This window comes from Triticum aestivum, chromosome 7D (genome assembly GCF_018294505.1).
Source record: "Triticum aestivum cultivar Chinese Spring chromosome 7D, IWGSC CS RefSeq v2.1, whole genome shotgun sequence".
Taxonomy (NCBI): Eukaryota; Viridiplantae; Streptophyta; class Magnoliopsida; order Poales; family Poaceae; genus Triticum; species Triticum aestivum.
In genome coordinates this window covers 173331629-173355465 of record NC_057814.1, presented here as the reverse complement: position 1 = coordinate 173355465, position 23837 = coordinate 173331629, and the positions used below count along the sequence as shown (strand labels likewise).

At 44.0% G+C, this 23837-nt stretch overlaps 1 protein-coding gene across 1 annotated transcript; it reads left to right on the top strand.

The window, feature by feature from the left end:
* Positions 1–3900: 3900 nt before the first annotated feature.
* On the top strand, positions 3901–4931 carry LOC123167095 (basic leucine zipper 8). Its single transcript, XM_044584928.1, has one exon. It carries the CDS (start codon positions 4067–4069, stop codon positions 4619–4621), a length of 555 nt encoding a protein of 184 aa, XP_044440863.1. The 5' UTR covers positions 3901–4066; the 3' UTR covers positions 4622–4931.
* Positions 4932–23837: the final 18906 nt, after the last annotated feature.

Sequence of the window (23837 nt, the reverse complement as noted above, 5' to 3'; positions counted from 1 at the left end):
GCCCACACTGACCCACTCGACCCCACATATAATCATTCCCATCCACTTCTCGGACCAAACCCTAGCCACTCCACTCCACCCCGAAGCTCCTGTCTGGCGATCTTCGGCCTTCTCCGGCATGGCGGGCAGTGGGTCCGAATCCTACACCTCAAGATCCGTCAACCCCAAGGTCATCCCACGCAGCCCCTAGGAAGAGATGACAGTTTGGCTTGTGCTCCGCCGCTATCGGGAGAAGGTCGCCCGACGGCAGTCCTCAGACTCCTTTCGTCAGGAATCCATTGCGTCCGCCCAAATGCGCATGGATCCGCCACGAAGTGTGGCATCGCTGCCTCACCGGAAGTGGTGCGACCCCCCTTTCGCCCGAATGCGATGGCGGACGCGCAACCCCTCCGTTGGTGTGCTGTAAGTGCATCTAGTGCCACCCCTAGTTGGTTTTGGAGTATTGACGACAAACTTTGTTGAGGGACTAATATGTTTATGAGAACTGCAGGATAACACAGGTAGTAATCCCATATTGATTCGGTTTACCTACGAGAGATGACCCCTAAAAATGTGTGAAGACATTGAAGACAATGATGGTCTGTGAAGATATTCACATTGAAGATTATGACAAGCGAAGACATTCACGTGAAGACTATGGAGTACAAAGACATAGTTGTTTCGTAGTTTCCGCTTCTTCTTTGTTGAGTCATAGGAACCACTGTACTGTTAAGTGGGGTCCAAGTGAACAAAGTCAGAGTGACTGATGTGATGCTCAACCAAATCTTATATCTTCGAGCGAAGACAATGAGAGCAAATCTTATCCAGAGCTGGATGAGTCAGCTTTACTTGTAGCCCAAGTCAAGCTGCCGCGTGTGTTTGAAATCTGACCGTTGGACACGTGTCAGTTCCTTAGTGACCCAGGGTCATTTCGGACAAATCAGGTCGGGTTGCCTCCTCGCTATAAATAGCCCACCCCCTACACCATAAATTGGTGTCTGTTCAGAGTTAGTGCACGGCTTTTGTCGTTTGAGAGCAACCCACCTCCGAAGCATTTGAGAAAGATCCTTGCGAGGACAAAGCCCAAAACATCCAGAGCCAAAGAGTGTTAGGCATCACTGAAGTCTTTCTGTCCGCGTGATCTGAAGATTGTTACACTTGAGGACTGTGAATCCTTCAGCCGGTTAGGCGTCATGTTCTGAGCATCCAAGAGCCATTGTGGATTGCCAGTGAACGAAGTCTGTGAAGGTTTGGAAGTCTACCTTCAAGACTTACCAGAGTGATTGGGCGAGGACTAAGTGTTCTTAGCTCAAGGGGAATAAGGTGAAGACGCGGTCTTCTGAGTTGAATCCCAGCCTCCCTAACCAGACGTACAGTTGTCACAGCAACTGGAACTGGTCTACCAAATCCTTGTCCTCACCAAGCAACTGGTTCTATCCCTTACCTCTCTTTACTTTCAATTGGTCTTCGTGAAGTCATTGCTTGCTTGCATGATCTGATTGTCTTCACTGTGTGAAGACTATTTACTGTTTGGCTTCATACTATCTTCCATCCTGATCCATACTACCTAGCTGCTGATAGTCTTCGTGCTTTCACTTCATTGCTTACTTGACTATGGCTTGTCTTGTGTAGTCTACCTTCCACTGCATATCAATAGGTTCATTTATTCTGTTTGTCTTCAAATCCCCCGTGTTTTGAAGACTTTCATAAAAATCGCCTACTCACCCCCCCCCCCTCTAGTCGATAACTAGCACTTTCACATGCCGAGGCAGAGGACGCACAATGGGCATCGTCCGACGTAAAAATGGCGCGACGTGCCCGCCGTGCGAGGAAGCGGGCGCGGTAGGTGGCGGCAGCCCTCGCGGCGGTGGACGTTGGCTAGGGGAGTCGCATTCTTCGGCGCGCCGTATGGTGCATCAGTCCGAGCGCCGCAACCGCGTTGTGGTGGATATCGCCGGCCCGTCCCAGGACAGATCCATCATCGACCTGACGTCCACCAGCACCGCCAGGGTTCTGGGCTCCGAGGAGGAAGAGTAGGACATGAGAGACGATAGCGCCTTGAGTCCCGTGAGCCGGCCAGTCCCATGTCCTACTCTATCGTGGCGGCTACCGGACCAATACTTTGTGAAACACAATCGGCCGTCGGACATGGGCACGGCGGAGCCGGACGAGCTCCGCTTCAAGACCGGTTTACGTTGCATGTAATAGTATGTGTTTGAGGTTTCTAATTTGAGGTATTAGGTTGTAGACTGGATTATAGGCGTGACCAGTCACTGTTTGCGGACATGTCCGAACGCATCCATGGATGTTTAAGGCGTTGATTTGACAAGTCCAACTGTAGGTGCTCTAAATAGAAGAAAGAAACACTGAATCTGTAGCTTGGACATCAAAGGAGTACATTATTGCCCCCATTTCTCTTCATGTCACTGTCTGTACCTTATAATGTTGCTCGGTCATTATCTATGTCAGACTTCACAAATCTACAGGAGACAAGCAGTTTGTCGGTTTCTGAAGACAGCGAGATATCGTCCTATGCTCTTCCATGCCCGGACCGATAAGCATGTACCACCACTGTTGTAAGAAATGCCCAAGCAACAAATTCATGTAAAAAATGCTCAAAAAATGTGGTGTTAATTCGAAGTAGGAAAGGCGCTAGTATGAGCTAGGCATAAAGACGATCCGTAGGCTCTGATTACACCAGGATCCTTGGTTCATGGTTTCGGATATGGGACGTCCCTTCAGCTTTGCTGCTACAAATCTTAAACAGATCAGCCGGTCGAAAGAAAGTAGCAGCAGCTAATGAATAGGGCATCCTTTTACGAAAATGATATGTACCAGCTCCCATCGGCTCGGTATAAAGGCTAAATACATTTCTTATTGACACGTTTATCGGAGTATAAACAATTCAAAATGCTGAAACTTTTAAGGTCCTAAGAAACCTCACGATATCGTTAGAGTCATCAACAATTGATGCCATTAAGGTAGTTTGCAGACGCAGATTGGCACATTAAGGCCCAAATATTAGTTTATGTGACCCTAGTGGCAACTCACAACTAACAAATACTACTACTTTCTCGAAAGGAAAAAAGGTAGTAACAGATATGAAAGGAGCATATGATCAGTCTAGTTGCAAACTTGCAACATTTATCTCCTCACAGCTATTTGGATTAAGTAAATAAATAAATGATAGCATCTCTGCTTGCACGCATTCTCTTTACGCAAACAATTATTAGAATCTAAGTCCATGCATGTGACACATCAGTGGCCAGGAACCACCAACTACAGTGCCTCTTTTTCTCCTTTGAGAAAGAACACTCCCGTTGCGTTAGCCCGGTGAGAAATTAAAGTGAAAGCGTCGACCGCGTGAACTACGCGGAAGAAAACGCCATGGAGACCGACCGTAGTGCTCCCATCGATCAGCACAGCACCTCCCAACAATGCCAAATTGCCAATCCTTCTGAAGCACCCCATCATGAAACCCAACCACAAGAAGGACATGCAAATGGATGATCGATCTACGATCACACGGTTGATCTACTAGTACTATCCTAGCTAGCGCTGGCTGGAAATGGTTCGTCACTGTTAGCCAACCTCCGAGCTAGAGCTGCCGGAGCAGTCACCCACCTGTGCTTCAGCCGCATGATGGCTCGCAAGAACGGCCGAGCCCCGTGCGGCGAGGCCGCTGTCTGTCTGCCCGGTCGCGGATCGACAGGCTAGATGCAGGCTACTCCGGAGGCACGCCGGGCCGCTACGTAGAATTTGTCGAAAAGCAGGCACAATCATTGTCCATGACATCACGATAAGCATCCAGGAAATCTGTTGATTGAGTGTCGTGCCGTGTGCGCTGTGCTGCCTCAACGTGCCATATATCTTCAGCCTTCAGGTGTGTCTGGACACTGGATCATGGAACCAATTACCTCCACGATCCTTTTCCGGCTATAAATCCACCACCCCTCTCTCTTTCTTCCGTTCAGAAGACTCCCCCTTCCTATCTTCTCTTTCTCCTCTCCACTTCGACTATACTCCATTATTTCTCTGTTCTCCCTGTCCTCTGGCTCAGCTACGTACGAAAAGCAAAGCAAGCAGCATGTACCCAGCCGAGGTTGCCGGTGTTCTTCTCCCCGCGGCGTACTTGCCGCCACCTGCAAACGCAGCCTCTTTCGGACCCCATTATCCCTACCAGATAGCGGAAGACGATCATCTCCTGTTCCAGTGCGGCGGCGGCAGTCTAATGCAGTTGCCCTACGCCGACGAGTTGTTTCTCAACCACCTTCCGGCGGGGCTGCCCAACAGGTCGAGCTCCGACGAGCCAGCGCCCCACGCCATAGACCGGCAGCGCGCGGAGGAGAGGAGGAGGAGGCGGATGGTGTCCAACCGGGAGTCGGCGCGGCGGTCGCGCGTGCGGAAGCAGAAGCAGCTGGGCCAGCTGTGGGCGCAGGTCGTCCACCTCCGGGACGCCAACCGTGACCTGCTCGACCAGCTCAACCGCGCCATCGTGGACTGCGACCGCGTCGTGCGCGACAACTCCCGGCTGAGGGACGAGCGGGAGGAGCTGCAGCGGAGGCTCCGGGAGCTCCCCGTGGTCGATGCCGGCGACGCGGAGGGCGTCGCCGTTGGTGAAGATGACGAGTCTACAGTCTAGGATGGTTGTAGTTGCAACCAGCTAGAGGAAAAATAACATTTCTTTCTCTGAGACCGAGGATGTCTAGCAAATGGCTTCCTTCGTAGTAATTCTTTTTCTGCTTAATAATTTTCTTTCTGTTCGTCGAATCTTTGCTCCATGTACCGATTAAATATATAGTTAATATTCTTCTAGTATACATACAGTGTAATAGATATGGACCAATCACAAGAAAAAGGAAGAGGTTGCTAGTTCCGACCACCACATATTTCAAACTAATATGTAGGAGCATTTTCTAAGTGGCTTTGGTGGCGAAGTTGATACATAAAGCAAAAGAAATTGAAAGATGCTCAATCAAAGCAATCTACTCATTAATAGTATGTGATGCTAAGTGAAATCTAGAGATACAATCCATACACAACATGTTATGCAGTTGTCTATTGCCTCAGAATCGTCGTATCAAGGGGATAAAAGAAAAAGACTTAACATCCTACTTCGGTATTGCTAGCATAGACACAGGCCAACCACCCCCCCACCCCCCCCCCCCCCGCGCTCCCTCTAAGACAGATGGGGCGAGGCGGGGGATTCCTGGACTATGCCGCCGTCCATGTTGGGTAAAATCGTCATATGTCTCCTACTCAACCTGCATACATGCCAGCATCTATAGTTGTCGGTGCTCGACAGGGTACATGCAGCTTTGCTTGTCGTACGTAGCTAAGCTAGAGGACGGAGAGAAATAATGGAGTATAGTCGAAGTGGAGAGGAGAAAGAGAGGATAGGCGGGGGAGTCTTGTGAACGGAAGGAAGAGAGACGAGTGGTTTGACAATTTGGGATCCAGGTATCCTCTCAAATATTAATATTTTTATCATTCCCCACTCGCCAATTGTGGCCACATTTCAGAGAACTCACACCCGCCATAGTACTTTGCCAAGTGAAAGACGAATCCTTCATTAGATTAGGAGATTTTTCATGGTACATCGTACTACCTCTAAGATCAAGTAGTATAGAATAATCTCAGCCGTTGATTAGTTGGGTAGTTTTTTTCCTTTTTTCCTTCGTAATTTCTAAAATCCCTCGTCGTGACTATCCTCGCCACTCACGAGGCCTCGCCATTGCCCTCCCCGATCATTTGCGCCGCCTCTCCAACAATCGATCACATTCCAGAGCTCACATCATCTATGTTGGCCCTAATGGCGTTAACAAAGGAGCTCTCGTCGTTGAGGACGCCGGGCTCCTGCCCTTCAAATGGAAGCTCTAGCCGGGCATCTCGAAGAAACCAACTGGCCACGGAGCCGTCGCTACGGCGTCATAATTGGCGGCGGCGACACTCCTAGAGCTCCATCTGACTTGAGGGTCGCGTCCCCTGATGCCTCTGCCCTGCCGCTGCGTCCAGTGGCAGCGGCCAGTGTTAGGAATGTAGTAATTTCAAAAAAATTCCTACGCACACGCAAGATCATGGTGATGCATAGCAACGAGAGGGAGAGTGTTGTCCATGTACCCTCGTAGACCGTAAGCGGAAGCGTTTTGTCAACGCGGTTGATGTAGTCGTACGTCTTCACGATCCGACTGATCCAAGTACCGAACGCATGGCACCTCCGAGTTCAGCACACGTTCAGCTCGATGACGTCCCACGAACTCACGATCCAGCAGAGTGTCGAGGGAGAGTTTCGTCAGCATGACGGCGTGGTGACGGTGATGATGAAGCTACAGGCGCAGGGCTTCGCCTAAGCACTGCAACGATATGACCGAGGTGGGTTATGGTGGAGGGGGCACCGCACACGGCTGGAAACAATCAACTTGTGTGTTCTAGGGTGCCCCTGCCCCCGTATATAAAGGAGCAAGGGGGAGGCCGGCCGGCCCTTGTGGCGCGCCAGGAGAGGAGGAGTCCTCCTCCTAGTAGGAGTAGGACTCCCCTTTCCTACTACTAGGAGGGGAAAGGAAGGAGGAGAGGGAGAAGGAAAAGGGGGGCGCCACCCCGCCCCCTCCTTGTCCAATTCGGACTCCCAAGGGGGGGCGCGGCCTGCCGTGGCCGGCCCTCTCTCTCTCCACTAAGGGCCATGAGGCCCATTAGTTCTCCCGGGGGGGTTCCGGTAACCCTCCGGCACTCCGGTTTTCTCCGAAATCACCCGGAACAATTCCGGTGTCCGAATATAGCCGTCCAATATATCAATCTTTATGTCTCGACCATTTCGAGACTCCTCGTCATGTCCGTGATCACATCCGGGTCTCCGAACTATCTTCGGTACATCAAAACACATAAACTCATAATACCAATTATCACCGAACGTTAAGCGTGCGGACCCTACAGGTTCGAGAACTATGTAGACATGACCGAGACACGTTTCCGGTCAATAACCAATAGCGGAACCTAGATGCTCATATTGGCTCCCACATATTCTACGAAGATCTTTATCGGTCAAACCGCATAACAACATACGTTGTTCCCTTTGTCATCGGGATGTTACTTGCCCGAGATTCGATCGTCGGTATCTCAATACCTAGTTCAATCTCGTTACCGGCAAGTCTCTTTACTCGTTCCTTAATGCGTCATCCCGCAACTAACTCATTAGTCACATTTCCTTGCAAGGCTTATAGTGATGTGTATTACCGAGACGGCCAAGAGATACCTCTCCGACAATCGGAGTGATAAATCCTAATCTCGATCTATGCCAACTAAACAAACACCATCGGAGACACCTGTAGAGTACCTTTATAATCACCCAGTTACGTTGTGACGTTTGGTAGCACACAAAGTGTTTCTCCGGCATTCGGGAGTTGCATAATTTCATAGTCATAGGAACATGTATAAGTCATGAAGAAAGCAATAGCAACAAACTAAACGATCATAGTGCTAAGCTAACGGATGGGTCATGTCAATCACATCATTTTCTAATGATGTGATCCCGTTCATCAAATGACAACTCATGTCAATGGTTAGGAAACTTAACCATCATTGATCAACGAGCTAGTCAAGTAGAGGCATACTAGTGACACTCTGTTTGTCTATGTATTCACACATGTATTAAGTTTCCGGTTAATATAATTCTAGCATGAATAATAAACATTTATCATGAAATAAGGAAATAAATAATAACTTTATTATTGCCTCTAGGGCATATTTCCTTCAGTCTCCCACTTGCACTAGAGTCAATAATCTAGTTCACATCGACATGTGATTTAACACCAATAGTTCACATCACCATGTGATTAACACCCATAGTTCACATCGTCATGTGACCAATACCCAAAGGGTTTACTGGAGTCAATAATCTAGTTCACATCGCTATGTGATTAACACCCATAGAGTACTAAGGTGTGATCATGTTTTTCTTGTGAGAGAAGTTTAGTCAACGGGTCTGCCACATTCAGAGCCATATGTATTTTGCAAATATTCTATGTCTACAATGCTCTGCACGAAGCTACTCTAGCTAAATGCTCCCACTTTCAATATGTATCCAGATCGAGACTCAGAGTCATCCAGATCGGTGTCAAAGCTTGCATCAATGTAACTCTTTACGAGGAACTCTTTATCACCTCCATAACCGAGAAATATTTCCTTAGTCCACTAAGGATAATTTTGACCAATGTCAAGTGATCTACTCCTAGATCACTATTGTACTCCCTTGCCAAACTCAGGGCAGGGTATACAATAGGTCTGGTACATAGCATGGCATACTTTATAGAACCTATGGCTGAGTCATAGGGAATGACTTTCATTCTCTCTCTATCGTCTGCCGTGTCGCGTTTTGAGTCTTTACTCAACTTCACACCTAGCAACACAGGCAAGAACTCCTTCTTTCACTGTTCCATTTTGAACTACTTCAAAATCTTGTCAAGGTATGTACTCATTGAAAAAAATTATCAAGCGTCTTGATCTATCTCTATAGATCTTGATGCTCAATATGTAAGCAGCTTTCACCGAGGTCTTTTTTTTGAAAAACTCCTTTCAAACACTCCTTTATGCTTTCCAGAAAAATTCTACATCATTTCCGATCGACAATATGTCATTCACATATACTTATCAGAAAGGCTGTAGTGCTCCCACTCAATTTCTTGTAAATACAGGCTTCACCGCAAGTCTGTATAAAACTATATGCTTTGATCTACTTACCAAAGCGTATATTCCAACTCCGAGATGCTTGCACCAGTCCATAGATGGATCGCTGGAGCTTGCACATTTTGTTAGCACCTTTAGGATTGACAAAACCTTCTGCTTGCATCATATACAACTCTTCTTTAATAAATCCATTAAGGAATGCAGTTTTGTTATCCATTTGCCAGATTTCATAAAATGCGGCAATTGCTAACATGATTCGGACAGACTTTTAAGCATCGATACAAGTGAGAAAATCTCATCGTAGTCAACACCTTGAACCTGTCGAAAACATTTTTGCGACAATTCGAGCTTTGTAGATAGTAATACTACTATCAGCGTCCGTCTTCCTCTTGAAGATCCATTTATTCTCTATTGCTTACCGACCATCGGGCAAGTCAACCAAAGTCCATACTTTGTTCTCATACATGGATCTCATCTCAGATTTCATGGCCTCAAGCCATTTCGCGGAATCTGGGCTCATCATCGCTTCCTCATAGTTCGTAGGTTCATCATGTTCAAGTAACATGACCTCCAGAACAAGATTACCGTACCACTCTGGTGCAGATCTTACTCTGGTTCACCTACGAGGTTCAGTAGTAACTTGATCTCAAGTTTCATGATCATCATCATTAACTTCCTCACTAATTGGTGTAGGCATCACTCGAACTGATTTATGTGATGAACTACTTTCCAATTCGGGAGATGGTACAATTACCTCATCAAGTTCTACTTTCCTCCCACTCACTTCTTTCGAGAGAAACTCCTTCTCTAGAAAGGATCCACTCTCGGCAACAAAGATCTTGCCTTCGGATCTATGATAGAAGGTGTATCCAACAGTTTCTTTTGGGTATCCTATGAAGACGCACTTCTCCGATTTGGGTCGAGCTTATCAGGTTGAAACTTTTTCACATAAGCATCCCAGCCCCAAACTTTAAGAAACGACAGCTTAGGTTTCTTGCTAAACCACAGTTCATATGGTGTCGTCTCAACAGATTTAGATGGTGCCCTATTTAATGTGAATGTAGCTATCTCTAATGCATAACCCCAAAACGGTAGTGGTAAATTGGTAAGAGACATCATAGATTGCACTATATCCAATAAAGTACGGTTATGACGTTCGTACACACCATTATGCTGTGGTGTTCCAGGTGGCATGAGTTTGTGAAACTATTCCACATTGTTTTAATTGAAGGCCAAACTCGTAACTCAAATATTTGCCTCTGCGATCAGATCGTAGAAACTTTATTTTCTTGTTACGATGATTCTCTACTGCACTCTGAAAATCTTTGAACTTTTCAAGTGTTCCAGACTTGTGTTTCATCAAGTAGATACACACATATCTGCTCAAATCATCTGTGAAGGTCAGAAAACAATGATACCCGCCGTGTGCGTCAACACTCATTGGACCGCATACATCGGTATGTATTATTTCCAATAAGTCAATGGCTCGCTCCATTGTTCCAGAGAACGGAGTTTTAGTCATCTTGCCCATGAGGCATGGTTCGCAAGTACCAAGTGATTCCTAATCAAGTGATTCCAAAAGTCCATCGGAATGGAGTTTCTTCATGCGCTTTACACCAATATGACCCAAACGGCAGTGCCACAAATAAGTTGCACTATCATTATCAACTCTGCATCTTTTGGCTTCAATATTATGAATATGTGTATCACTACTATCGAGATTCAACAAAAATAGACCACTCTTCAAGGGTGCATGACCATAAAAGATATTACTCATATAAATAGAACAACCATTATTCTCAGATTTAAATGAATAACCGTCTCGCATCAAGCAAGATCTAGATATAATGTTCATGCTCAACGCTAGCACCAAATAACAATTATTCAGGTCTAAAACTAATCCCGAAGGTAGATGTAGAGGTAGCGTGCCGACGGCGATCACATCGACTTTGGAACCATTTCCTACGTGCATCGTCACCTCGTCCTTAGCCAATCTTTGCTTAATCCGTAGTCCCTGTTTCCAGTTGCAAATATTAGCAATAGAACCAGTATCAAATACCCAGGTACTACTGCGAGCATTAGTAAGGTACACATCAATAACATGTATATCACATATACCTTTGTTCACCCTGCCATCCTTCTTATCCGCCAAATACTTGGGGCAGTTCCGCTTCCAGTGACCAGTCTCTTTGTAGTAGAAGCACTCAGTCTCAGGCTTAGGTCCAGACTTGGGCTTCTTCACTTGAGCAACAACATGCTTGCCGTTCTTCTTGAAGTTCCCCTTCTTCCCTTTACCCTTTTTCTTGAAACTGGTGGTCTTGTTGACCATCAACACTTGATGCTCCTTCTTGATTTCTACCTCTGTAGCCTTTAGCATCGCGAAGAGCTCGGGAATTATCTTATCCATCCCTTGCATGTTATAGTTCATCACGAAGCTCTTGTAGCTTGGTGGCAGTGATTGAAGAATTCTGTCAATGACACTATCATCAGGAAGATTAACTCCCAGCTGAATCAAGTGATTGTTATACCCAGACATTTTGAGTATATGTTCACTGACAGAACTATTCTCCTCCATCTTGCAGCTGTAGAACTTATTGGATACTTCATATCTCTCAATCTGGGCATTTGCTTGAAATATTAACTTCAACTCCTGGAACATCTCATATGCTCCATGACGTTCAAAACATCGTTGAAGTCCCCGTTCTAAGCCGTAAAGCAATGCACACTGAACTATCGAGCAGTCATCAGCTTTGCTCTGCCAGACGTTCTTAACGTCATCAGTAGCATCTGCAGCAGGCCTGGCACCCAGCGGTGCTTTCAGGACATAATTCTTCTGTGCAGCAATGAGGATAATCCTCAAGTTATGGACCCAGTCCGTGTAATTGCTACCATCATCTTTCAACTTAGCTTTCTGAAGGTACGCATTAAAATTCAAAGGAACAGTAGCACGGGCCATTGTGATCTACAACAACATAGACATGCAAAATACTATCAGGTACTAAGTTCATGATAAATTAAAGTTCAATTAATCATATTACTTAAGAACTCCCACTTAGATAGACATCTCTCTAATCATCTAAGTGATCACGTGATCCAAATCAACTAAACCATGTCCGATCATCACGTGAGATGGAGTAGTTTTCAATGGTGAACATCACTATGTTGATCATATCTACTATATGATTCACACTCGACCTTTCGGTCTCAGTGTTCCGAGGCCATATCTGCATATGCTAGGCTCGTCAAGTTTAACCCGAGTATTCTGCGTGTGCAAAACTGGCTTGCACCCGTTGTATGTGAACGTAGAGCTTATCACACCCGATCATCACGTGGTGTCTCGGCACGACGAACTTTCGCAATGGTGCATACTCAGGGAGAACACTTATACCTTGAAATTTAGTGAGAGATCATCTTATAATGCTACCATCAATCAAAGCAAAATAAGATGCATAAAAGATAAACATCACATGCAATCAGTATACGTGATATGATATGGCCATCATCATCTTGTGCCTTTGATCTCCATCTTCAAAGCACCGTCATGATCACCATCGTCACCGGCGCGACACCTTGATCTCCATCGTAGCATTGTTGTCGTCTCGCCAACTATTGTTTCTACGACTATCGCTACTGCTTAGTGATAAAGTAAAAACAATTACAGGGCGATTGCATTGCATACAATAACGTGACAACCATATGGCTCCTGCCAGTTCCCGATAACTCCGTTACAAAACGTGATCATCTCATACAATAAAATTTAGCATCATGTCTTGACCATATCACATCACAGCATGCCCTGCAAAAACAAGTTAGACGTCCTCTACTTTGTTGTTGCAAGTTTTATGTGGCTGCTACGGGCTGAGCAAGAACCGTTCTTACCTACGCATCAAAACCACAAAGATATTTCGTCAAGTATGTGCTATTTTGACCTTCAACAAGGACCGGGCGTAGCCACACTCAATTCAACTAAAGTTGGAGAAACTGACACCCGCCAGCCACCTGTGTGTGAAGCACGTCGGTAGAACCAGTGTCGCGTAAGCGTACGCGTAATGTCGGTCCGGGCCGCTTCATCCAACAATACCGCCGAATCAAAGTATGACATGCTGATAAGCAGTATGACTAGTATCGCCCACAACTCACTTGTGTTCTACTCGTGCATATAACATCTATACATAAACCTGGCTCAGATGCCACTGTTGGGGAACGTAGTAAATTCAAAAAAATTCCTACGCAGACGCAAGATCATGGTGATGCATAGCAACGAGAGGGAGAGTGTTGTCCACGTACCCTCGTAGACCTTAAGCGGAAGCGTTTTATCAACGCGGTTGATGTAGTCGTACGTCTTCACGAACCGACTGATCCAAGTACCGAACGCATGGCACCTCCGAGTTCAGCACACGTTCAGCTCGATGACGTCCCACGAACTCATGATCCAGTAGAGTGTCGAGGGAGAGTTTCGTCAGCACGACGGCGTGGTAACTGTGATGATGAAGCTACTAGCGCAGGGCTTCGTCTAAGCACTGCAACAATATGACCGAGGTGGATTATGGTGGAGGGGGGCACCGCACACGGCTGGAAACAATCAACTTGTGTGTTCTAGGGTGCCCCCCGCCCCCGTATATAAAGGAGAAAGGGAGAGGCCGGCCGGCCCTTGTGGCGCGCCAGGAGAGGAGGAGTCCTCCTCCTAGTAGGAGTAGGACTCCCCTTTCCTACTCCTACTAGGAGGGGGAAAGGAAGGAGGAGAGGAGAAGGAAAAGGGGGGGCGCCCCCCCCCCCCCTTCCTTGTCCAATTCGGACTCCCAAGGGGGGGCGCGGCCTGCCCTGGCCAGCCCTCTCTCTCTCCACTAAGGCCCATGAGGCCCATTAGTTCTCTCGGGGGGTTCCGGTAACCCTCCGGCACTCCGGTTTTCTCCGAAATCACCCGGAACAATTCTGGTGTCCGAATATAGCCATCCAATATATCAATGTTTATGTCTCGACCAATTCGAGACTCCTGGTCATGTCCGTGATGACATCCGGGACTCCGAACTATCTTAGGTACATCAAAACAGACAAACTCATAATACCGATCGTCACCGAACGTTAAGCGTGCTGACCCTACGGGTTCGAGAACTATGTAGACATGACCGAGACACGTTTACGGTCAATAACCAATAGCGGAACCTGGATGCTCATATTGGCTCCTGATATGTCTCCGTCGTATCTACTTTTCCAAACACTTTTGCCCTTCTTTTGGACTCTAACTTGCATGATTTGAATGGAACTAACCCGGACTGACGCTGTTTTCAGTAGACTTTCCATGGTGTTATTTATGTGCAGAAACAAAAGTTCTCGGAATGACCTGAAACTCCACGGAACGTCTATTTGGAAATAATAAAAAATCTTTGCAAAAGATGAAGACCAGGGGGCCCACACCCTGGCCACGAGGGTGGAGGGCGCGCCCTCCCCCTAGGGCGCGCCCCCTACCTCGTGGGCCCCCTGGAGCTCCTCCGACCTCAACTCCAACTCTATATATTTGCTTTCGGGGAGAAAAAATCAGAGAGAAGAATTCATCGCGTTTTACGATACGGAGCCGCCGCCAAGCCCTAAAACCTCTCGGGAGGGCTGATCTGGAGTCCGTTCGGGGCTCCGGAGAGGGGGATTCGTCGCCGTCGTCATCATCAACCATCCTCCATCACCAATTTCATGATGCTCACCGCCGTGCGTGAGTAATTCCATCGTAGGCTTGCTGGACGGTGATGGGTTGGATGAGATCTATCATGTAATCGAGTTAGTTTTGTTAGGGTTTGATCCCTAGTATCCACTATGTTCTGAGATTGATGTTGCTATGACTTTGCTATGCTTAATGCTTGTCACTAGGGCCCGAGTGCCATGATTTCAGATCTGAACCTATTATGTTTTCATGAATATATGTGAGTTCTTGATCCTATCTTGCAAGTCTATAGTCACCTACTATGTGTTATGATCCGGCAACCCCGAAGTGACAATAATCGGGACCACTCCCGGTGATGACCATAGTTTGAGGAGTTCATGTATTCACTATGTGCTAATGCTTTGTTCCGGTACTCTATTAAAAGGAGGCCTTAATATCCCTTAGTTTCCATTAGGACCCCGCTGCCACGGGAGGGTAGGACAAAAGATGTCATGCAAGTTCTTTTCCATAAGCACGTATGACTATATTCGGAATACATGCCTACATTACATTGATGAATTGGAGCTAGTTCTGTGTCACCCTATGTTATGATTGTTACATGATGAACCGCATCCGGCATAATTCTCCATCACCGATCCAATGCCTACGAGCTTTTCACATATTGTTCTTCGCTTATTTACTTTCCCGTTGCTACTGTTACAATCACTACAAAACACCAAAATATACTTTGCTACGTTACTTTGTTACCGTTACCACTACTATCATATTACTTTGCTACTAAATACTTTGCTGCAGATATTAAGTTATCCAGGTGTGGTTGAATTGACAACTCAACTGCTAATACTTGAGAATATTCTTTGGCTCCCCTTGTGTCGAATCAATAAATTTGGGTTGAATACTCTACCCTCGAAAACTGTTGCGATCCCCTATACTTGTGGGTTATCAAGACTATTTTCTGGCGCCGTTGCCGGGGAGCATAGCTCTATTCTTTGAGTCACTTGGGATTTATATCTGCTGGTCACTATGAAGAACTTGAAAGACGCTAAGACAACAATTTATCCCTCAACTACGAGGGGAGGTAAGGAACTGCCATCTAGCTCTGCACTTGATTCACCTTCTGTTTTGAGTAAGCTTGCGACACCTAAACCTGCTTCTGCTATTCGTTCTGATATGTCGCATGTTATTGATGATGCCACTTCTGCTATGCATGATACTTATGATGAGACTACTTCTATGCTTGATACTACTGTGCCACTTAGTGAATTTCTTGATGAACAAATTGCTAGGGCTAGAGAGAAAGAAATTATTGAAACTGATTATATTGATGAAAGTGATGATGATGACTTGCCTGTTATTCCTGAGGGTTATGTTTTGATAAAGAAGCTTCTTTAGCTATTTTAGCTTGCAAAGATAGATATGAGCTCAAGAGGTTATTAGCTAAATGGAATCAGCAATCTCTTAATGATAGAATGAAACCTGACCCTGCTTTTTCTACTTCACCTATCTGTGTTACTGATAAGGATTATGAATTCTCTGTTGATCCTGATGTAATTACTTTGGTTGAATCTGATCCTTTTCATGGTTATGAATCTGAAACTGTTGTGGCACATCTTACTAAATTAAATGATATAGCCACCCTGTTCACTAATGATGAGAGATCTCGCTACTTTTATATCCTTAAAATATTTCCGTTCTCATTAAAGGGTGATGCTAAGATATGGTTTAATTCTCTTGATCCTGGTTGTGTGTGTAGTCCCCAGGATATGATTTATTACTTCTCTGCTAAATATTTCCCTGCTCATAAGAAACAAGCTGCTCTGAGGGAAATATACAATTTTGTGCAAATTGAAGAAGAGAGTCTCCCACAAGCTTGGGGAGGCTTCTCAAGTTACTTAATGCTTTGCCTGATCATCCTCTTAAGAAAAATGAAATACTTGATATCTTTTATAATGGACTAACCGATGCTTCCAGAGATTACCTGGATAGTTATGCTGGTTCTGTTTTCAGGGAAAGAACACTGGATGAAGCTGAAATTCTATTAAATAATATATTGACAAATGAAAATAATTGGACACCTCCTGAGCCTATTCCTAAACCAACTCCGAAGAAGAGAGGTGTTCTATTTCTCAGTCCTGAAGATATGCAAGAGGCAAAGAAATCTATGAAAGAAAAGGGTATTAAAGCTGAAGATATTAAGAATTTACCTCCTATTGAAGAAATACACGGTCTTAATTTACCGCCTGTTGAAGAAACATATGATCTTAATCCTTTACCTACTGAAGAACCTCATGGTCTTGATAACCCGACAGAGGTAGTAAAGGTAAATTCTCTCTATAGATATGATAAAGCTGAAATCCCTCCTACTAAAATTGCTAGCCAATGCTTGGATGAGTTTGATAGCTTTATGGTTAAGCAAGAAGATTTCAATGCTTATTTTGGTAGACAATTAAAACAAAATTCTTATATGATTGAACACTTGGGTGATTATATGGCTAATGTTAGAGGTGAACTTAAACTCATCAGTAAACATGCTTCTATGGTTACCACTCAAGTAGAACAAGTACTTAAGGCTCAAAATGATTTTATCAATGAAATGAATAGTAAGAAAAATGATTATGCTGTTAGAGTGGCTACTAGACTGGTAGAATGACCCAGGAACCTTTGTATCCTGAAGGCCACCCTAAGAGAATTGAGCAAGATTGTCAGAGAAATAATATTGATGCACCTAGTCCTTCTAAAAAGAAGAAAAAGAAAAATGATAGGACTTTGCATGCTTCTAGTGAACCTATTTCTGAAACACCTGAGAATCCAAATGATATATCTATTTCTGATGCTGAAACACAATCTAGTAATGAACATGAACCTAGTGAAAATGTTAATGATGATGTTCATGATGATGCTCAACCTAGTAATGATAATGATGTATAAATTGAACCTGTTGTTGATCTTGATAACCCACAATCAAAGAATCAACGTTATGATAAGAGAGACTTTGTTGCTAGGAAACATGGTAAAGAAAGGGAACCTTGGGTTCAGAAACCCATGCCTTTTCCTCCCAAACCATCCAAGAAAAAGGATGATGAGGATTTTGAGCGCTTTGCTGAAATGATTTGACCTATCTTTTTGCGTATGCGATTAACTGGTATGCTCAAAATGAATCCTTATGCTAATTATATGAAAGATATTGTTACAAATAAGAGAAAGATACCTGAAGCTGAGATTTCCACCATGCTTGCTAATTATACTTTTAAGGGTGGAATACCTAAGAAACTAGGAGATCCAGGAGTACCCACTATACCATGCTCCATTAAAAGAAACTATGCTAAAACTGCTTTATGCGATCTTGGAGTTAGTGTTATGCCTCTCTCTTTATATCGTAGACTTGATTTGAATAAGTTGACACCTACTGAAATATCTTTGCAAATGGCTGATAAATCAACTGCTATACCTGTCGGTATTTGTGAGGATGTGCCTGTTGTGGTTGCAAACGTTACTATTTTAACGGACTTTGTTATTCTTGATATTCCCGAGGATGATAGTATGTCTATTATTCTTGGAAGACCTTTCTTGAATACTGCAGGGGATGTTATTGATTGCAACAAAGGCAATGTCACTTTTCATGTTAATGGTAATGAGCATACGGTACACTTTCCGAGGAAACAACCTCAAGTTCATAGTATCACCTCTATTGGAAAAATTCCATCAATTATATTTGGAGGTTTTGAATTTCCTCTTCCTACTGTCAAGAAGAAATATGATATTCTTATTATTGGGGATGTGCATATCCCCGTTGAGGTAACATAGTGTTATTCGAAATTTCTCCGGTTCCATGTTAGTCGGAATGAGTTTGTTAACAAGACCTGATCAACCTTGTTAGTGGATTCCTTTTGATGAGCATGAGATGGATGAAACTAGAAGGCACAACCTTCTGTACCTTCCTTCTACTTCCTGTTATTTAGTTGAAATAAAGTAAAAATAGCATTTTCCTGTCTGTTTTCTGAGTTATCCGTGCAATATAAAAATACCCCGAAAATAAAATTTCTCCAAATGCCCTGAAAATGGAATATGTTTTTTTCTAGAATTTTTGAGAATATCTAGCACTGAGAGCACAGCAGGAGGGGCAAGCACCTGGCCACGAGGGTGGAGGGCGCGCCCTACCCCCAGGGCGCGTCCCCCTGCCTCGTGGGCCCACAGTGACCCTCCTCCACTCATTCCTGCACCCATACACTCCTTCTTCCTCCCACGAACACCAATATCCAGCTCAAGCACGAGTTCTAGCTCATTTTGCTGCGATTTTCGATCTCCTTGCTCAAAGCACCTCTCACAAAACTGCTTGGGGAGATTGTTCCTTGGTATGTGACTCCTCCATTGGTCCAATTAGTTTTTGTTCTAGTCCTTTATTCATTGCAAATTTGTGCTGCCTAGGTGACCATGTTCTTGAGCTTGCATGTCAAATTTATATGGTTCCAAGTAGTTCTAATGCATGATATAGGCTCTAGGCACTTGTAGGAGTAGTTGCTATCAATTTCATTGAGTTTGGTTTACTTTTGTTTGAAGTTACTAAAAATTTCAGAAATTTTTCAGAGGAAGAAATATGCTTAGGAAAATGTTTCAAGGTGGTTCTTCAAGGAAGCAAGGACCCAGGCTTGCAATGCGTGATGCTGACGAGGAGCCACCAAGGGACGCTCCAGTGCGGCCCTGTGAATGGCCTTCAGAAAATTTTATGGATCGAGCAGGAATCAAGGAAGAATTTAACGCATATTTGTGTAACGCCGATCTTGTGAGCTTTGAGGCAGACAAATGCCGCCAGTACCACTATCTCACTAGTACATTTGTGAGGAGGTTTGAATTTTCATCTTCACGTAATTCTCCAACTGTCCTGTTTGATCTTTATGAAAAATCTTATACCATGGACTTAGAGGATTTTACTTCTGCTTGCAAACTTCCACAATGGGGTAGTGTTAGTGAACCCCGTAAATCTGAATTTAGAAACTTTCTTGCTGGTATAACCGTGGGGGAATCTAGAGATATAGCACAAGCTACCATAGGGAGCATTCATTTCCCTGCCATACATTATTTTGCTCTTTTCATAGGTAGGTGCATAAATGGTAAAGATGAAGCATGTCACATGTGTGTGCCTGATCTCAGTATTCTTAGGAGTGCTGTGTTAGGAAACCAAACTTATAATTTGGGAGCCATTGTTGCACGTAAGTTGCATAATAATAGATTTAATGGAGATTTCTTTGTGGAATTTATGCAACCCGCTTAGCTGATTTTCTTGGTGTGGACGTTCGTGAGGATGACATTGAGTTGCCTCCTACTTATTTAGACTATAATTCTATGGTCACACCAGTTTGTCGAGAGGAATGAATCACCTCTCCGATATCACTTAATCTTTGATAGACATCATGCTTTCCGTATTACTCTCCCTATTCCTGCCTTCTTTGATTATCAGGCAAAAAGAAGACATTTTATCACCAGAGAGGAGGCAGATGAGTACGAGAGGAGGGCGGAGGCAGCTCGCCGCCACGCTGCAGCTCAGGAAGCGATAACCGCTGCATCTCAGTACGACCCCAGCTACACCTACGGGTATCCGCTCGGCCATCCTTGGCAATGAACCAACTTAGGCCAAAAGCCTAAGCTTGGGGGAGTACGTATTTCCCACCGACATTACATTTATGTTCACACACTCATTGCTAAATGTCGGTGTTCATACTCTTTCACTGTAATATCCATGCTAGTTTATTTTCTTTTTCCTGCTTTCTTCTTGTGTGTTTAATAAAATTTAAGAAAAACAAAAAAAAATTAGTGTAACTTTTAGCTAGTTTACTTTTCTTGCTGTAGTAAGTAATAATTAAAAAGAAAACCCAAAATGATTTCCCGTTCTTCTTTTGCTTGTTGGGAGCTTTCCCGTTTAAATAGTTTTTATTTCTTTTCTTTGGGGGTCGATAGGAGAAGACCATGATTAAATTGTTGAAGTGGCTCTTATATGCATTATTGTTGATTTAACCAAGAGCCCATATTTCCTTGTCTTCTCCTGTTTATTGAATGCTCGCAGATTCCAGCTTAGTCCAATGCACATGCACTCTTATTATTATTCACATCGTTCGGTCGTGCAAGTGAAAGGCAATTATGACGATATATGATGGACTGACTGAGATGAGAAAAGCTGGTATGAACTCGACCTCTCTTGTTTTTGATAAATATGATGAGTTCATCGTTCCTGATTCAGCTTATTATGAATAAACATGTTTGCAATGACAATTACAGATCATAGTTCCTCGTGCCATGCTTGATTAGCTATGAGTTATAATGGTTTACCTTGCATGCCAACATGCTATTAAAATGGTTGTGATGTGGTATGATGGGGTGGTATCCTTCTTTGAATGATTTAAGTGACTCGACTTGGCACATGTTCACACATGTAGTTGAAACAAATCAACATAGCCTTCACGATATTTATGTTCATGGTGGATTATATCCTACTCATGCTTGCACTTAATGTTTATTAATTTTAATGCATGTTCATGACTGTTGTCGCTCTCTAGTTGGTCGCTACCCAGTCTTTTGCTAGCCTTCACTTGTACTAAGCGGGAATACTGCTTGTGCATCCAATCCCTTAAACCCCAAAGTTATTCCTTATGAGTCTACCATACCTTCCTATATGCGGTATTTACCTGCCGTTTCAAGTAAATTTGTATGTGCCAAACTCTAAACCTTCAAATAAACATTCTGTTTTGTATGCTCGAATAGCTCATGTATCAACTAGGGATGTCCGTATCTTCCATGCTAGGTGGGTTATTCTCAAGAGGAGTGGACTCTGCTCCTCATTCACGAGAAAATGGCTGGTCTCCAGGATGCCCAGTCCCATGCTTTATGCAAACTAAATCAAAATAATTGCAAACAAAACTCCCCCTAGGACTGTTGCTAGTTGGAGACACTCGTTGTTTTGAGCAAGTCATGGATCGATGCTTGTTGGTGGAGGGGGAGTATAAACTTTACCATTCTGTTTGGGAACGGCCTATAATGTGTGTAGCATGGAAGATATCGCCATCTCTTAGTTGTTATGTTGACAATGAAAGTATGCCGCTTAAAATATTATTTATCTCTATTTCAAAACCGACCTCTGGCACCTCTACAAATCCCTGCTTCCCTCTGCGAAGGGCCTATCTATTTACTTTTATGTTGAGTCATCACCCTCTTATTAAAAAGCACTAGCTGGAGATCGCAGCTGTCATTTGCATTCATTACTATTAATTTATATTGGGTATGACTATGACTGGATATCTTTTACCTTGAATTACAATGTCTAGTCAGTCCTTGATCTTTAAAGGTGCTCTGCATTTATGTTTTGCGGTCTCAGAAAGGGCTAGCGAGATACCATCTTGTTATATCATATTATGATTGTTTTGAGAAAGTGTTGTCATCCGAGATTTATTATTATCGCTCGCTAGTTGATTATGCCATTGATATGAGTAAACATGAGACCTAAGAGTTATTGCAAATGTGGTTAGTCATAATCTTTGCTGAAAACTTGAATGTTGGCTTTACATATTTACAACAACAAGAGCAAACAGAGTTTGTAAAAGTTTTTCTTTATCACTTTCAGTTTATCAACTGAATTGCTTGAGGACAAGCAAAGGTTTAAGCTTGTGGGAGTTGATACGTCTCCGTCGTATCTACTTTTCCAAACACTTTTGCCCTTGTTTTGGACTCTAACTTGCATGATTTGAATGGAACTAACCCGGACTGACGCTGATTTCAGCAGACTTTCCATGGTGTTATTTATGTGTAGAAACAAAAGTTCTCGGAATGACCTGAAACTCCACGGAACGTCTATTTGCAAATAATAAAAAATCCTTGCAAAAGATGAAGACCAGGGGGCCCACACCCTGGCCGCGAGGGTGGAGGGCGCGCCCTCCCCCCTAGGGCGCGCCCCCCCTACCTCGTGGGCCCCCTGGAGCTCCTCCGACCTCAACTCCAACTCTATATATTTGCTTTCAGGGAGAAAAAAATCAGAGAGAAGAATTCATCGCGTTTTACGATACGGAGCCGCCGCCAAGCCCTAAAACCTCTCGGGAGGGCTGATCTGGAGTCCGTTCGGGGCTCCGGAGAGGGGGATTCGTCGCCGTCGTCATCATCAACCATCCTCCATCACCAATTTCATGATGCTCACCGCCGTGCGTGAGTAATTCCATTGTAGGCTTGCTGGACGGTGATGGGTTGGATGAGATCTATCATGTAATCGAGTTAGTTTTGTTAGGGTTTGATCCCTAGTATCTACTATGTTCTGAGATTGATGTTGCCTATGCTTAATGCTTGTCACTAGGGCCCGAGTGCCATGATTTTAGATCTGAACCTATTATGTTTTCATGAATATATGTGAGTTCTTGATCCTATCTTGCAAGTCTATAGTCACCTACTATGTGTTATGATCCGGAAACCCCGAAGTGACAATAATCGGCACCACTCCCGGGATCATAGTTTGAGGAGTTCATGTATTCACTATGTGTTAATGCTTTGTTCCGGTACTCTATTAAAAGGAGGCCTTAATACCCCTTAGTTTCCATTAGGACCCCGCTGCCAGGGGAGGGTAGGACAAAAGATGTCATGCAAATTCTTTTCCATAAGCATGTATGACTATATTTGGAATACATGCCTACATTAGATTGATGAATTGGAGCTAGTTCTGTGTCACCCTATGTTATGATTGTTACATGATGAACCGCATCCGGCATAATTTTCCATCACCGATCCAATGCCTACGAGCTTTTCACATATTGTTCTTCGCTTATTTACTTTCCCGATGCTACTGTTACAATCACTACAAAACACCAAAAATGCTACTTTTGCTACCGTTACTTTTGTTACCGTTACCACTACTATCATATTACTTTGCTACTAAATAGTTTGCTGCAGATATTAAGTTATCCAGGTGTGGTTGAATTGACAACTCAACTGCTAATACTTGAGAATATTCTTTGGCTCCCCTTTTGTCGAATCAATAAATTTGGGTTGAATACTCTACCCTCGAAAACTGTTGCGATCCCCTATACTTGTGGGTTATCAGCTCCCACATATTCTAAGAAGATCTTTATCGATCAAACTGCATAACAACATACGTTGTTCCCTTTGTCATCTGTATGTTACTTGCCCGAGATTCGATCGTCGGTATCTCAATACCTAGTTCAATCTCGTTACCGGCAAGTCTCTTTACTCATTCCGTAATGCATCATCCTGCAACTAACTCATTAGTCATATTTGCTTGCAAGGCTTATAGTGATGTGTATTGCCGAGACGGCCCAGAGATACCTCTCCGACAATCAGAGTGACAAATCCTAATCTCGATCTATGCCAACTCAACAAACACCATCGGAGACACCTGTAGAGTACCTTTATAATCACCCAGTTACGTTGTGATGTTTGGTAGCACACAAAGTGTTCCTCCGGCATTCGGGAGTTGCATAATCTTATAGTCATAGGAACATGTATAAGTCATGAGGAAAGCAATAGCAACAAACTAAAT

Coding starts and splice junctions, on each gene's coding strand:
- LOC123167095 (XM_044584928.1), top strand. CDS start 4,067: ATGTACCCAGCCGAGGTTGCCGGTGTTCTTCTCCCCGCGGCGTACTTG.